This window comes from Grammomys surdaster, unplaced genomic scaffold (assembly GCF_004785775.1).
Source record: "Grammomys surdaster isolate TR1022 unplaced genomic scaffold, NIH_TR_1.0 127, whole genome shotgun sequence".
NCBI lineage: Eukaryota > Metazoa > Chordata > Mammalia > Rodentia > Muridae > Grammomys > Grammomys surdaster.
Window position 1 is genome coordinate 6,035,061 of NW_021604585.1, and position 12,515 is coordinate 6,047,575.

At 51.6% G+C, this 12,515-nt stretch overlaps 1 protein-coding gene across 1 annotated transcript in view; it reads right to left on the minus strand.

Moving 5' to 3' along the window:
- The window catches only part of Sptb (spectrin beta, erythrocytic), a 129,586-nt gene that overhangs the window by 21,230 nt on the left and 95,841 nt on the right, over nucleotides 1-12,515 (minus strand). Inside the window, exons 16-27 of the mRNA XM_028790162.1 lie at nucleotides 11,227-11,983; nucleotides 10,676-10,878; nucleotides 10,495-10,585; nucleotides 9,054-9,200; nucleotides 7,595-7,858; nucleotides 7,032-7,238; nucleotides 6,544-6,633; nucleotides 4,393-4,671; nucleotides 3,603-3,733; nucleotides 2,270-2,474; nucleotides 1,637-2,011; nucleotides 107-351 (exon numbers count right to left, since the gene is read on the minus strand). Of these exons, the coding sequence (XP_028645995.1) occupies nucleotides 107-351; nucleotides 1,637-2,011; nucleotides 2,270-2,474; nucleotides 3,603-3,733; nucleotides 4,393-4,671; nucleotides 6,544-6,633; nucleotides 7,032-7,238; nucleotides 7,595-7,858; nucleotides 9,054-9,200; nucleotides 10,495-10,585; nucleotides 10,676-10,878; nucleotides 11,227-11,983 (2,994 nt within the window). The remainder of the gene's footprint in view (nucleotides 1-106; nucleotides 352-1,636; nucleotides 2,012-2,269; nucleotides 2,475-3,602; nucleotides 3,734-4,392; nucleotides 4,672-6,543; nucleotides 6,634-7,031; nucleotides 7,239-7,594; nucleotides 7,859-9,053; nucleotides 9,201-10,494; nucleotides 10,586-10,675; nucleotides 10,879-11,226; nucleotides 11,984-12,515) is intronic.

The window sequence follows — 12,515 nt, forward strand, 5'->3', positions numbered from 1 at the left end:
GTACTCCTCAGGAATTTCCATGCATTGGGAAGTCTGGGATCACTCCTCCTGGAGGAGCCCCGACTCTCCTAGGATGTACGAGAGCATCCCCGAGGCTGCCCCTCACCTGGGTCTCTCCTGGGTCTCGATCTGCCGGATGACGCTTTCCATCCAGGAGAGGAGGTCACGCACCATGCTGAAGAAGCGGAACTTGTCTGCTGTGTCCACCAGCTGAGCTCGGCGCCCAGCACACGCATCGAGCAGTGCCTGCCAGGCTGCGGACACCTCCTGCTCCTTGTTCTGGATAGCATCTGCCTTCTCCCCAGCATACGCTGTCTGCAGTCGGGTGGCCACATCCTGGAACTGCTGCACCTGTGAGGAGGGAAAACCGTATCTCAGGTGTAAGGCTGGAAGGCTGTCTGTCTCCTCCTGAGTCCTCCCCAGAGCACTACTGCAAGGCAGGATCCTACAGAATAGTTTCCTGCTCTAGTAACTCTGCCTGCCCAGGGCACATGCTGGGCTCTGGCCCAGGGTTTGAGGGTGAAAGGGTCTCAATTCCCTTTGGCCTTCTCAGGTTTCAGTAAGGAGAGAAACCGCTGCCCAAGCACAGTCCCAGAAGTTTTATTAACTCTCTTCATCTTTATAGCAGTCTATCAAAGGGGTACTACTATATCCCAGCATCTGTAATGGGAGAACCAAGGCACAGGGATGCTAAGTGGGTGGCCTCAGGTTCCTCCCACTAACCAAGGAGACAACTGGGGTTGGAACTACATACCCAGGTCCCTGGTTCTTATTCACCCTGCATGCTGCCTCTTCAAGGATGGATGTAGCTACCCCAAATCTTTTGACGGTATGGGTGTCCAACTCAGGGACAATGACCCCTCACTCCTGATACCTCCATGGAGCTCTACCTGTCTCAGTAGCTCTGACACTCCAGATATGACAGTTACACACCAGGCACCACCTTCAGCTGGAGAACAAATCCCTAGAATGAACTAAGGGGTCCAATCTACCTCAGTGCTCTCTCCCTGAGTCTGTGGAGCTGGCTTGAGGTTGTTCTGCCAGCCTGACTCTCTCGACTCCACTGGAAGCCAAGGGAGCCTCTGGCAGCTGGTGTCCCTCGCTGATCCTGCCTGTTACAGCAAGCTCTGAGGAACCCAGAGAGTCTGCAGAGGTCCCTCAGGGTATGCTCCAGTGATCAGAGAAGGGATTTAAGTAGATTTTAGGGACTCTAGAACCCCGCGAAAGGCAGACTTGTCTGGTAGCTAACTAAGCCTGAGGGGTCTAGAACCAGGCCACTAGGGCCTGGGTTCTGTCTCCACCCCACTCTTCCCCTCTCTATACTACACTGTCCTCATCTGCAAATACAATGTGAGTGCCTACTTCGAGACGCCTGTGAAGATCCAGCCACTATGCACATCCCTTAAAATAATACCCAGTACTGGAAAAGCACAGTGTGTTAGCTTAGAGGCTGTACACCAGCCAGGAAGCTGTAGCTCGAAGAACTACTTCTGAAGCTAACAAGTGTCTGAGAGCAGCTCTGTCCTGAGCCGTTGGCTGTCGAAGGAAGAAAACTCTGATGCCCACTCTAGAGGTTCCCCTACAGGAGCCAGGTGGGGGCCCCAACACCAACAGACAGGAAGTGGGTGGATGGTACCTGCACACCCAGGAGGTGGAGCTCCCGCTCGAAGGCGGTGTGGACCCGGTGGAAGGACTCAGCTGTGCTGGCGTCCAACCCCACGTCCTCCGGCAGCTCTCTGTGCTTCTCATCTATAAGGCCCAGGATCTCGGTGCCTGTGTAGAAATAGCGGTGCAGGTCGTAGGAGGCAGCCAGCAGCTGCATGCGGGTGTCAATGAGCTCCAGCAGATCTGCCCACATGTCATTGAGCCCATCTTTCCACTCGGCGATGGTGGCGGCCTCGCTGTGGCCTGCATCGATGAGCCGTTCAATGATGGCATTCACACTGTCTACTCGCTCCTGCCCAATAGCCCCAGTCTCCCGGGCAAAGTCTCGGAACTTGTCACGGAGCATCTGGATACGGGGTAGATAGGACGAGGTTAGCTAGGGGCAGGCGGGGGCCACTTTGGCTGGTTGTCACTGTGGCCACCTGGAACTAGCTGTCACACTTTCTCCAGGGTGGACTGTCTTTCAGCTGTTCTCCACTTGTGTGACTGCATCTCTGTGAAAGTTCTTCCAACTGTCAGGGGAGTGATACAGGCCTGGAGTGATGGCTGCCTGTGTCTACTGACTTAGAGGAAGACAAAGAAAGTAAAAGCTGTGGGTACTCACAGTCACATGGTCAAAGTCCTGCCCCATTTCTTGGGAGGAGGCCACCATCTCTTTTTCTGTAATCCACTGCTCTAGGTCGTCAGCCTCCCTCTTCAGCTGGAACAGGTGGTACATGTTCTCTAGCTTCCGCCTCCGCGCCTCAGCCATGTCCTTCAGGCCTGCGTACTGCTTATCAACTTGCCCCTGAAGTCTGATGATCTGCTCCCTGGGACCCAAATCAGGAAATACCTTAAGGAAGGTGATCAAGACCCAGCAAAACCCGGGGGCAGCTCTAGGGTAGAATTCTTGCCTAGCACATGCGAGATCATAGGAGCCATCCTCAGTTCAATGAATCAAACCAAAAACAAAATAGAAGAACCCAGAGTAGCTGGCCCCAGAAATTACAGGTCTTTTTCCCAGGAAAAGAATTGGGGAGAAAAGGAATGCCTACTCCCTTCAAGCTGGAATGCCTCTGGGGACAGCAGGACAGTGTTTGCCTCTGGGGACAGCAGGACAGTGCTGGAGTTCTATCCAGGCATGGTGCCTCTCACAGTGCCTCTCAGGGGAGGCCACAGATTCAAGCACAAAAGGTGAATCTTCTTCACTATCCTCAGCAGGAAGCAGTGCAGCTTCAGCAGGAGTGACCCCAATTAGCTCTCCAGAAAAGAACAGAACCAGAGACTCAATCCTTGGGGCTCCCTGGAAGATGTGTGGGGTGGCTGCCAAGGAGACACAGTGTGTGTGTGTGTGGGGGAGGTGAGGGGGCGGCTAATGATAGCTGAGGACAGAGCCATGGGTGAAGCAGCCTCTGAAGTCTGCCCAGTGTCTACCTGACTTCTACCTAAGGATTTGCTTTGAGGTCCTGAAGTTCTTTTTGGAACCATAAACAGACAAACAAACAACAACAACAAAAAAACAAAAAACAAGGTGGTGGTGATGCATGTCTTTAATCCCACCATTCAGGAGGCAGAGGCAGGTGGATTTCTGTGAGTTTGAGGACAGTCTAGTCTATAGAGAGATTTGCAGGACAGCCAGGCCTACATAGGCCCTGTCTCAAAAAAACCAAACCAAAACCAGATTTGGCCTTCAGGATCTCTTAGTACAGACTAACTCTTCAGAGGACAGGAGTTCTCAGTTCACCAGGGGCATTTTGACTCTGACTTTATACAAGCACACTCTCGGTGACCTATCTTGTAGGACTTCTTGACACAGGGAACAAAACAGAATAGGGAACAGCCGGTAGTCCAGAAACCTCTAGTTCTGGGGAACTGGTCCCATTTCTTCCTCTTTGGACCTGAAGGATTCCTGGTCTGACACCCACAACCAGCCATGCCAGCGCAGGCAGCACACGTACCCCTCAGGGTGGCCTGCAGACAGCAGGCTCTGGGCGCGGCCGGCCAGCTGTTTGATATTTCTTCCATATTCCTCCACAGTGCGCTGCTGCCTCAGGTGCCGCTTGAGCATCACAATGGCGCCCTCTTCGTCCTGCGAGGCAGCAAGCTGTGAGCACCAGAGCCCCACCCCACCATACTCCTGGCTTTGGAAAGCTGTGGTTAAGCTCTGGGGAGCCAGGCTGAGAGGGAAAGCCACACGGCTTCCCTTCCTGTTCCTGCCTCCTAGAAGAGCTGTTCCCAGCCCCTGTCCTCTCTCAGCTCCTTAGAGTCTTACTTTGTTTCTGCCCTTCATTTCAAGCCTGACTCCAAAAAGTCTAACCCCGTGAAAACTTCCTAGGTCTCGGATTAGCTGGCCTGGAGAAGGTAACCTACTCCTTCCAAGTCCACCAAAATGACAGTGGCTTTTCTGAGGAAAGGATAGTGTCCTTGCAGTCTTGAGAGGACACCCTCACCCCCCCCCCCCTTATGTCCTTTGTCACTCCATCTCACAGCTCGGCCACAATAGACTAGGCCACAAGAGCCTTTGGGTAGAACACCCCCTAGTGGCAAGTCGGAAAACTGTAGGGATGTTCTTAACGAGGTAAGATGTCCTTAACGAGGGATCACAGAAGAGCAGGGTTTGTGGGTTCCTTACACACCATAGCTTGCCCTTACTTTCTCAGACCCCTGGATTTCCAGGCTCTCCAAGGGCTTGCCCACCACAGCGCTGCCTATCTGCTCAGCTGGCTGGTAGGCTGTGCCCCAGTGTACCTTAGGGGGTTCATCAGAGAACACATAGAGCTCCTGCTCGCTCATCCATGCTTCAGCCTCGCCTGCATCCAGGTAGTACTGCTGCGCCTCGTGAGCGTCCCGCAGGCGCTGCAGCCGGCCAGCCGCTGCCTCCCGCAGCGTGTCCCAGGAGCTCTGCAGATGCCCCAGGCGCTCCTCGATGTCTTGGCAGTCGATCTCGGTCGCCTTCACCAGCTCCTGCCCTCGATGTAGCACGTCCTCCACCCGTGGTGCATGGCCTAGGATCTCATTCTGCAGGGTCTGCGGCCAGAGGAAGGACTCAGAGGCAGAGCCTTGCCACTGCCAAGGAGGCAGCAGGAGACCCTCCCTCCTGCCAGAGTAGAGCTTTAATATTATTTGTGGCAGGGTGCTAAGCACTCCACGGGTGTCCTCCTACACTGTGCAGGTGTTCTTCCGAGACAAGTCCTGGGAAGCTGGCACAGGGCAGTGAACGAGGGGCTGAGACTGAATACAGCTGAAGCGGACTCCAAGTCTTGGTGTTTTTAGAAAGACTTTTATCATTAATTTATCTTTCTACTTATGTGTCTGAGTGTATGCCACATGTGTGCAGGTTCCCATGGGGGCCAGAAGAGGGTGGTAGAGCCCCTTGAATGGGAGTTACAGACAGTTATGAGCTGTCTGATGGAGGTGCTGGGAACTGAACTTAGGTGAACTGAACTTTGAGAAGAGCAGTAAGTGCTCTTAACTGCTGACCCATCCCTCCCTCCAGTATGCCCTCCCTCAACCCCACCACTACACTTCTGAAAGCTCTGGGCTGGCCTTGAGCTTGTGATCCTTCTGTCTCCACTATGCCCAGAAACTGGAGCTACAAGTGTTCACCACACGCCGATGTATGTGGATCTGACTCATGGCTTTGGGCATGGCAGGCAAGACTCCACCATCTAAGCCACATTCACAGGCCAACCCCGTGCTCTTGACTCCTACGATACCCTCAGAGCCTGATTTTAGGTGTCTGTGCTAGAGGAAAGGAAAACAGCTTCGGAACCTGCAACTGCCATCTTATGTTAGCATGTCTTTGCTCCAGGAGAAAGGACAAGCTGATGGCTTGTTCCCCTCTCGGAAGGCGTTAGCTTCGTGTGTCTCTATTTCTATAGCTCAGATCTGAACTGTATATCATTATTTCTCATTTGAGCCTTTGCCACCAAAATGGCTCTTTTTACCCACTCTGGTGACTGAGTTACCTTTTTCTTCAGGAGGCCCTGATACTCGATGCCCTTTCTGGGGGTCAAAAAGCTTTCTAGGGATAGTATGTAACTCTTGGGCTCTGTATACCTCCTCTACCTTGACAATTTCTTCCAAGCCTTTAAAATCATCTAAAGGCAGGAGCAAGGGCAGGGTGTGGTTAGAGCACTGACTTCAAGCACTTAAAACACATGAATAACAATATGCACAAACACCTGCCCCACTCGAGTGTGTTACTGTATTTTCTACTCAGAAGCTTGATTTCTAGAGAAAGGCCTGAGGTCAACCCCAGACCAGGCACGAAACCACTGTAATCCCACACAGTTGGCTTTCTTAGAACTCGGGCTCCCTCTGCAGCCTTGACAAGAAAAGTGGTATCTGCTAGTATTCAGGATTCCAGCCACAAGTACCTAATCTGTCCTAAAAGAGTGTTTCAGTAGATGCTTGCTTCTGGGACTCAGAGTCCAACCTTAGTGGCTTTCAAATGGGGTTGAACCCCACAGGGATGGCCATGTGTCTAGAGGGACAGGATCTACAGACCCTAAGGACATTGCATAAGCCAAGCTTAGCCCCAGAAGAGGACAAGGGATTGCTGTGGTGCTGGTGGCCTCCTCTTGGGAGACCACCCCAAAACAGGACTACAACAGCATGCTGGACACCCCTGTACTCCCTACTCCCACCCCAAGCCAGGTACTCATTTGAGCCTGTTAGAGTCTGGTGGTTAAATCCTTAAGTAGCATGATGCTTAGCCTCTCTGCAGCCGCTAAACCCTTTCTGCATTGACACTTGAAATGAAGTTAGGGGACTGAAAGCTGCCATCAGGAGCAATAATCTGCTGTCACCAGCCGTTTGCACATCATGGCTAGGCCAGACCCCCTGGGGCCAGGCTGGAACAAGCAGGGCCAGGTGCGCTGGTGAGGTGAGACTCACCTGGTTCTTCTTCATGAACAGCTGCACAGTTTGCAGATTAGTGCCGTAGTCAGCTGACTGAGCCAGTGGTAGCCGCTCTTCCACCCAGAGCTGCAGAGATCAGAAGGCAGGGGGATAGCTGATAATAGTCACAGACAGCCACCCTTTCCAGGACACCCACAAAGAGACAGACAAGGTGCTGCCTGGTTCTTCCCAATAGTCCCCTCGGATTTGGCCCCCATTTTACAGACAGGTATTTCAAACCAAGGTTCCAAATAACCTGCTCCTGATCCCAAAGTGGAATCTTGTTTCCAAAGTCTTCCCATCAGTACAAACTTGTAAGTTCCCATTTACAAAGTATCTGCCCTGATTTTCAATTTAACGCAATCTCTAAAGCAGCCCTGTGAGATAAGGGGTGAGATGACCAGTCATCTGCTGCCAAGATTGCTCTGGGCAGCAGCCAGCTAGCCCCATGGCAGCTGGCACCTCAGCCCCAGGAGCCCACGTACTGTCTCATCCTCTAAGTCCCGGCTGATCTGTAGCTTGGCTTTGGACAATTCCAGCTGTTTCTTCCTCCTCCCCAGGGGTTCTAGAAGGTCAAGGAACCGCTTTTCGATGCTCATGTCCGTGTCTCCTGCCTCCGCTCCTAGCGAGGGTGCCTCGGCAAAAAGTTCCTCCAGCTCCTCCTTCCGCAAATTCACTTGTTCCTCCACTCGCTGGGACACGAGAAACAGTGTCAGTACTGTCTGTGACACCTGGAGGTGTGCCTCCAGCCACCTACCTACCCATCTCCCACCCATCCGTTGAGACCCATTCAAAGCACAACCTCCCCCAAGAAGTTTCCCTGGTTGCTTTTCCTCAGTCTTTCCCCCTGTATTTCTCATGTGCCTTTTTACTAGATTCCTGTCCTACCCATTGCAAAGGGGTAGGAGATAGCTTCTCAATCAGGAGGCATTTTTGCAGAACACGAAGTGAAGCTAAGAGGAACGAAGGAGCGCCTACTTTAAGGTTTCAGGTTGGCTCCCTAAGGTCCCTTCTACTCCAACACCGAGTGTACAGCCTGCTCACATGCCTTCAACTTAGCCAACATCCGGTTGACAGTGGTCAGATCCTTGCCCAGGTCGTCTGAGCGCAGCTGGTCCTCCATGGCGCCGATCCATTTGTTAAGGTCAGCGTGGGTCTGCAGGCGCAGGTCAGAGCTCCGGGCAGCAGAGAGTTGTTCCGTCTTCGCCTTTGTGGTGGTCTGCAGCTCATCCCAGAGTTTGTGCAGGGCTTCCAGCCTTTCTGACACCACATCCTTGAACTGGGGTTTCTCTGCCATCAGCTGCCTCCCTTCCTGTGGGGGGAAGAAGCAGAGCTCACTCTGGGCTTCAGTGGCCTTTGAGGGGACCCATTCCAGGTGGTTGCAAGAGAAATACTGAGGGTATCTTGGTAAGGCCAGGAATTGACACAGACCTTGGGGTGAAGCCACACCAAAAATCACCGTGAACCTCTAAAGTTATCTACAGTTGGGGGTGGGGCAGGGGGAGCAGCATTTGGACAAATGTCTCAGAGATCCCAGCATTGGGCTGATACCGAAAGAAAAACTCAAAGTTCATTGAGAAGCCAGCACTGGTAGCACAGGCCCTTAACATCAGCACTCAGAAAGCCGAGGCAAGAGGATAGGGAGGTGGAGGCTAGCCTGACATACAAAATAAACTAAAGGCTAACCTCGGCAACGTAGTAAGACCCTGTGTAAAAATTTAAAAAATAAGAAAAGGGGCAGGGTGGGCATTCATTCTAGCTGAATGGTAGAGGTTTAATGCCCAGTTACCTTCCTCCTAGGAAATAAATAAAGAAAAAGAAGATCAGAATCTATCAGGAGCCAGGTAGGGAGTGGCACACAGCAGTAATCTCTGTGCTCAGGAGGCTGAAGCGGGAAGCTCATGAGTTTGAGACCAGCCTGGGCTACAGAGCAAAATCCTGTCTCATAAAAAAATTAATAATAAATTAATTAATAAACAAATCAGATCCAGGTACTCATAGCATGGGAAGCCCTTACAAATTCCAGAAGTAATGTTTCCACCTCAGAGACAGACTGCTCACTAAGGCTGCCTGACCTGGTTTCTCCTGTATAAATGTCTGTGTTTCGGGTGTGGACAGTGTAATAGGACTTGGCTCTAGGCATATATTCTATTAATAGTGGTCAGTATCATCAATGGCTTCCCAATTGTCAAACACTATCCTAAGTGCTCTTCCTGCCTGCAAGTATGCAATGCTCGGACGGTAAGAGCTATTGTCCTGGTTTCAGGGGGCGAGAACTGAGTCTGGCTCCCAGAGCGATGGCCTAACCACTATTAGGTATGGCTTCATGTGGGCACTGAGCCTACTTCTTCCTGGACTGCCACAGCAGGGAAAGGAAAGGAACTCCTAGGTGGAATCCCTGCCACACTTTGGCCTGGGCTGCTGGTCAAAGCTTCAGGACAGTTCCTGTGGCACGGATGAAGCCTAGGTCACAGGAGCATATCCATGCCATCTGATTGTCTACTTACTGCATCAATGTTCTCAAACCATCCTTGGTGTGAAGCCAGTTCCGCCATAAATGCCTGGTGCTTCATCCATTTGTTGTGAAGGTTGCGAGCTTCATCATAGGAGACGTCTGGGGATGTCAGCAGCTTGTCATTGATCCAGAGGGTGAGCTGTGGCCAAAAAGAGTGAGCCCTATGGTTTCTGAGTATACCCTCAGGAGAAGGTCAAGGAGTTACCTGTGTCTTCCTTACTAGAGCATGTGTGGTGTGAGATAGCTTGTTCTTTCCATAGTTCCAGGACCTAGGACAAGGCCTGAAACATCGTAGTAACTCAGTACATTCTTAGTAGATAGGTAGATGGATACATCCATCCTGACAGTGGGATGATACATGACTAATAAATACCAAGAAAATGTTACATGAGAAAGATTAAGGGCAACTATAATTAATAAAGAGAGGTGGCAGTTGTGTGTCTGATAGTTCCAAGATGTCCTGGCATCATGCCAAGCCTGGCTTGTACCAAGGACAAGGTAGATGGAAACACAGTGATATGGGCTGAGAGGAAGCCCCGAGGGGAGAACGAGGAGGATGTCAGAAAAAGCCCCATTGCAATGTGGGAAGTCCCCTCAGAAGACTCTCCTTAAGGTTCCTATCCACCTGCCCTCAGGGGCCTAACAATCTGCACCAGGAGCGAGACTTGTTCCCTAATTCTAGAGCCTAGTAAAAAATGAAGGTGATCAAAAGAGCGCTATGGATTTTGAGTCAGCACCAACAGGGCATTACATAAGAGCCCTGTGTGTGTAGGGCTGGAGAGATGGCTCAGTGGTTAAGAGCACTGACAGCTCTTCCAGAGGTCCTGAGTTCAAATCCCAGCAACCACATGGTGGCTCACAACCATCTGTAATAAGCTCTGATGCCCTCTTCTGGTGTGTCTGAAGACAGCTACAGTATACTTATATATAATAAATAAATAAATCTTTAGGCCGGGCTGCAGTGGTGGCACACGCCTTTAATCCCAGCACTTGGGAGGCAGAGGCAGTCGGATTTCTGAGTTTGAGGCCAGCCTGATCTACAGAGTGAGTTCCAGGACAGCCCGGGCTATACAGAGAAACCCTGTCTCGAAAAACAAAAACAACAACAACAAAAAAGAGCCCTGTGTGTGGATGAATGCGCAGACCCCACAGCCTTGCTGTCGAGGCTTTGGGTGATTCCAACCCAGAATGTTCTCAGACCACTCTTTGAGAAACCTTGTCCTAGACTGGGCAAATCATAGGATGACTTCAGCCTTAGAGGCTGAGGGTAGAAAAGAGCTGTGGAACGGAAGGCATCAAGGAGTGCCGAGCTAAGTACCCCAAGTCCCTAGTTCCTGTAACGCTGCCATTCTTGAGACAGGAGTTCTTTGGCCTCCTACCTCTGAGTGCTTCAGACTAAAATCTTAGAAGCACCCCCCGTTTGTTGGCCTCACCTCCTTGCAGTTCTGGAGGAAGTTCTGCAACTCCAGGTTGTCTTTTAGGAGAACTGTAGCATCCTGGGCCTTTTCATTGTTCTTCTTGTGCCTGGGAAGTCAAAGGAAGTCGCACTAGCACCAAGCCTGGGGTCCTGTCCCAGTGTAGCACAGGGCCTCATGGACCTGGGATAGGGAGTACCTGTCTTCAATCTGCTGCACCTTCTCTTTGATCTTGTTCGAATACAGGTTGTCCTCAGCCACCAGCTTGTTTCCAGAGTCCACAGGACTCAGGACCTTATCTCGGTTGTTTTCCATAGACACTAAGAAATCCTCAAACTTTCGGATGCCGGCCTCTGCAGCTGCTAGGGAGTCTGGAGGTTCCAAGTGAGCCAGAGTGTACTCCTGTTAAGGTAAAGTTTCCAGAGAAGGCCTGAGGATGAGCTAAGCAAGGGTGCCACAGGCAGCTGTGCAGGTTACAGAGCAAGGCAAAGAGAAGGCTCTGCTCCCCAGGCCTGGCCTCCCGCTCCTACCTGGGCGGCCGTGAGAGCTACGTGAGAGGGTAGTAATGCAGGGTGAGGTTTACTTCTCTACTTTCCAATGACCCCAAAGCAAGACAGCTTGGGACATGGGACCAGAGGCACATGATAAAGAAAGAACACAGAGGGTTTCCTTTAATTGGTGTCTATGAAGAGCTTACCACTAGAAAGCTCCTGACGGATACCTGACCCAGCCCTGTATGCTTCTTCCTACCTGGTTGCTGAGGATGGCTTCAGCCTGCTTGGCATCTTTCTGGAACTCCTGGAAGCCCAGGCACTGGGTGAGCTTGTTCCCTCGGCTCTCCCACATCCGGTGCAGAGCATCCCAGTCCATATCTAGGAGCTCTAGTCGCTGGCCCAGAAGCTGGTAATCTGGGTCAGTCTGGCCTTCGATCACTTTCTCCCCAGAGGCCTTGACCCTGTGGTAATCGTCTTCGTGCGCATCGATCTCTTCCTTAATGGCTGCATGCTGGTGTAGGAGCTGCTCGGCCTCTGGGAGTGACTCGGGCATGTCCTCTGAGGCCACCGCCTTTTGGGCCATCGACAGCCAGGCCTTGAAGTCATCCAGATCTTGCAGGAAAGCCTGCAGTTTGCTGGCCTCACCTAAGGAGAGCTCCTGGCCTTGCAAGGCATCTTGCAGGCCCTTCCACAGCTTCTCAACATCTGCTTGCCGCTGGCCAATGTCCTCTTTCTGCTCAGGGTGTGACTCCATCAAGTACTGTGACTCCCGTTCTAGGGCAGTAACACGATCCCGGATGGCCAATACATCCCGCTCCAACCCCGACAACTTCCGCTGGATGGCAATGACACCTGCCAGGTCCTGCCCCAAGTCCTTGGTAGATTCCACAACCTTCGTCTTGTCCACAATCCACTTGCTGGTCTCCTCACAGTCTACACAGTAATTGTTCACTCGGAGAGCTGAGTCCACAGCCTCTCTCTGCTCTGACACCACTGCCTGGAAGGCCTGCCACCTGCCAGGGGAGACACAGACGGAGGGAAAACAGATGCCACATGGTTCCCAGAGGAGACACTGAACAAGAGGGTTCCCTTTCCTTATTTCCCACCAGTCTTTCCCCACAGACCTTGTATGTTACAAAATAAACAAACAGAATGTATGTATGTGTGTGTGTGTATGTAATATATATATATATATTACATACACACACTTAACTGCAGGTAAACAAAAATTAACTTGTTCTATTTTACCCAAGATATATCTAACCTATATTGAACCTGATGTTCTTGATTCTCAGGGGTCAGGCACTGGTGTGGTCCTAGCCATATGTAATGTTCAATTGAACCTCAGGTAACTACGAACAGTCTGGGATCTATGAAGGACAGGCTTCTGGCTAGTGTGAAGGTAATATGTATTTAGTAGGAACTGTGCTGTGGGTTCTGCCCTTTGCTGGAGCTGGAAGTATCAGGTGTGACACTGTGGTAGGAATGAACAGTGGCTGTGACTGCAGCTCCCAGTCAGCCCTGTGACCCACAAGGGAAACCCCC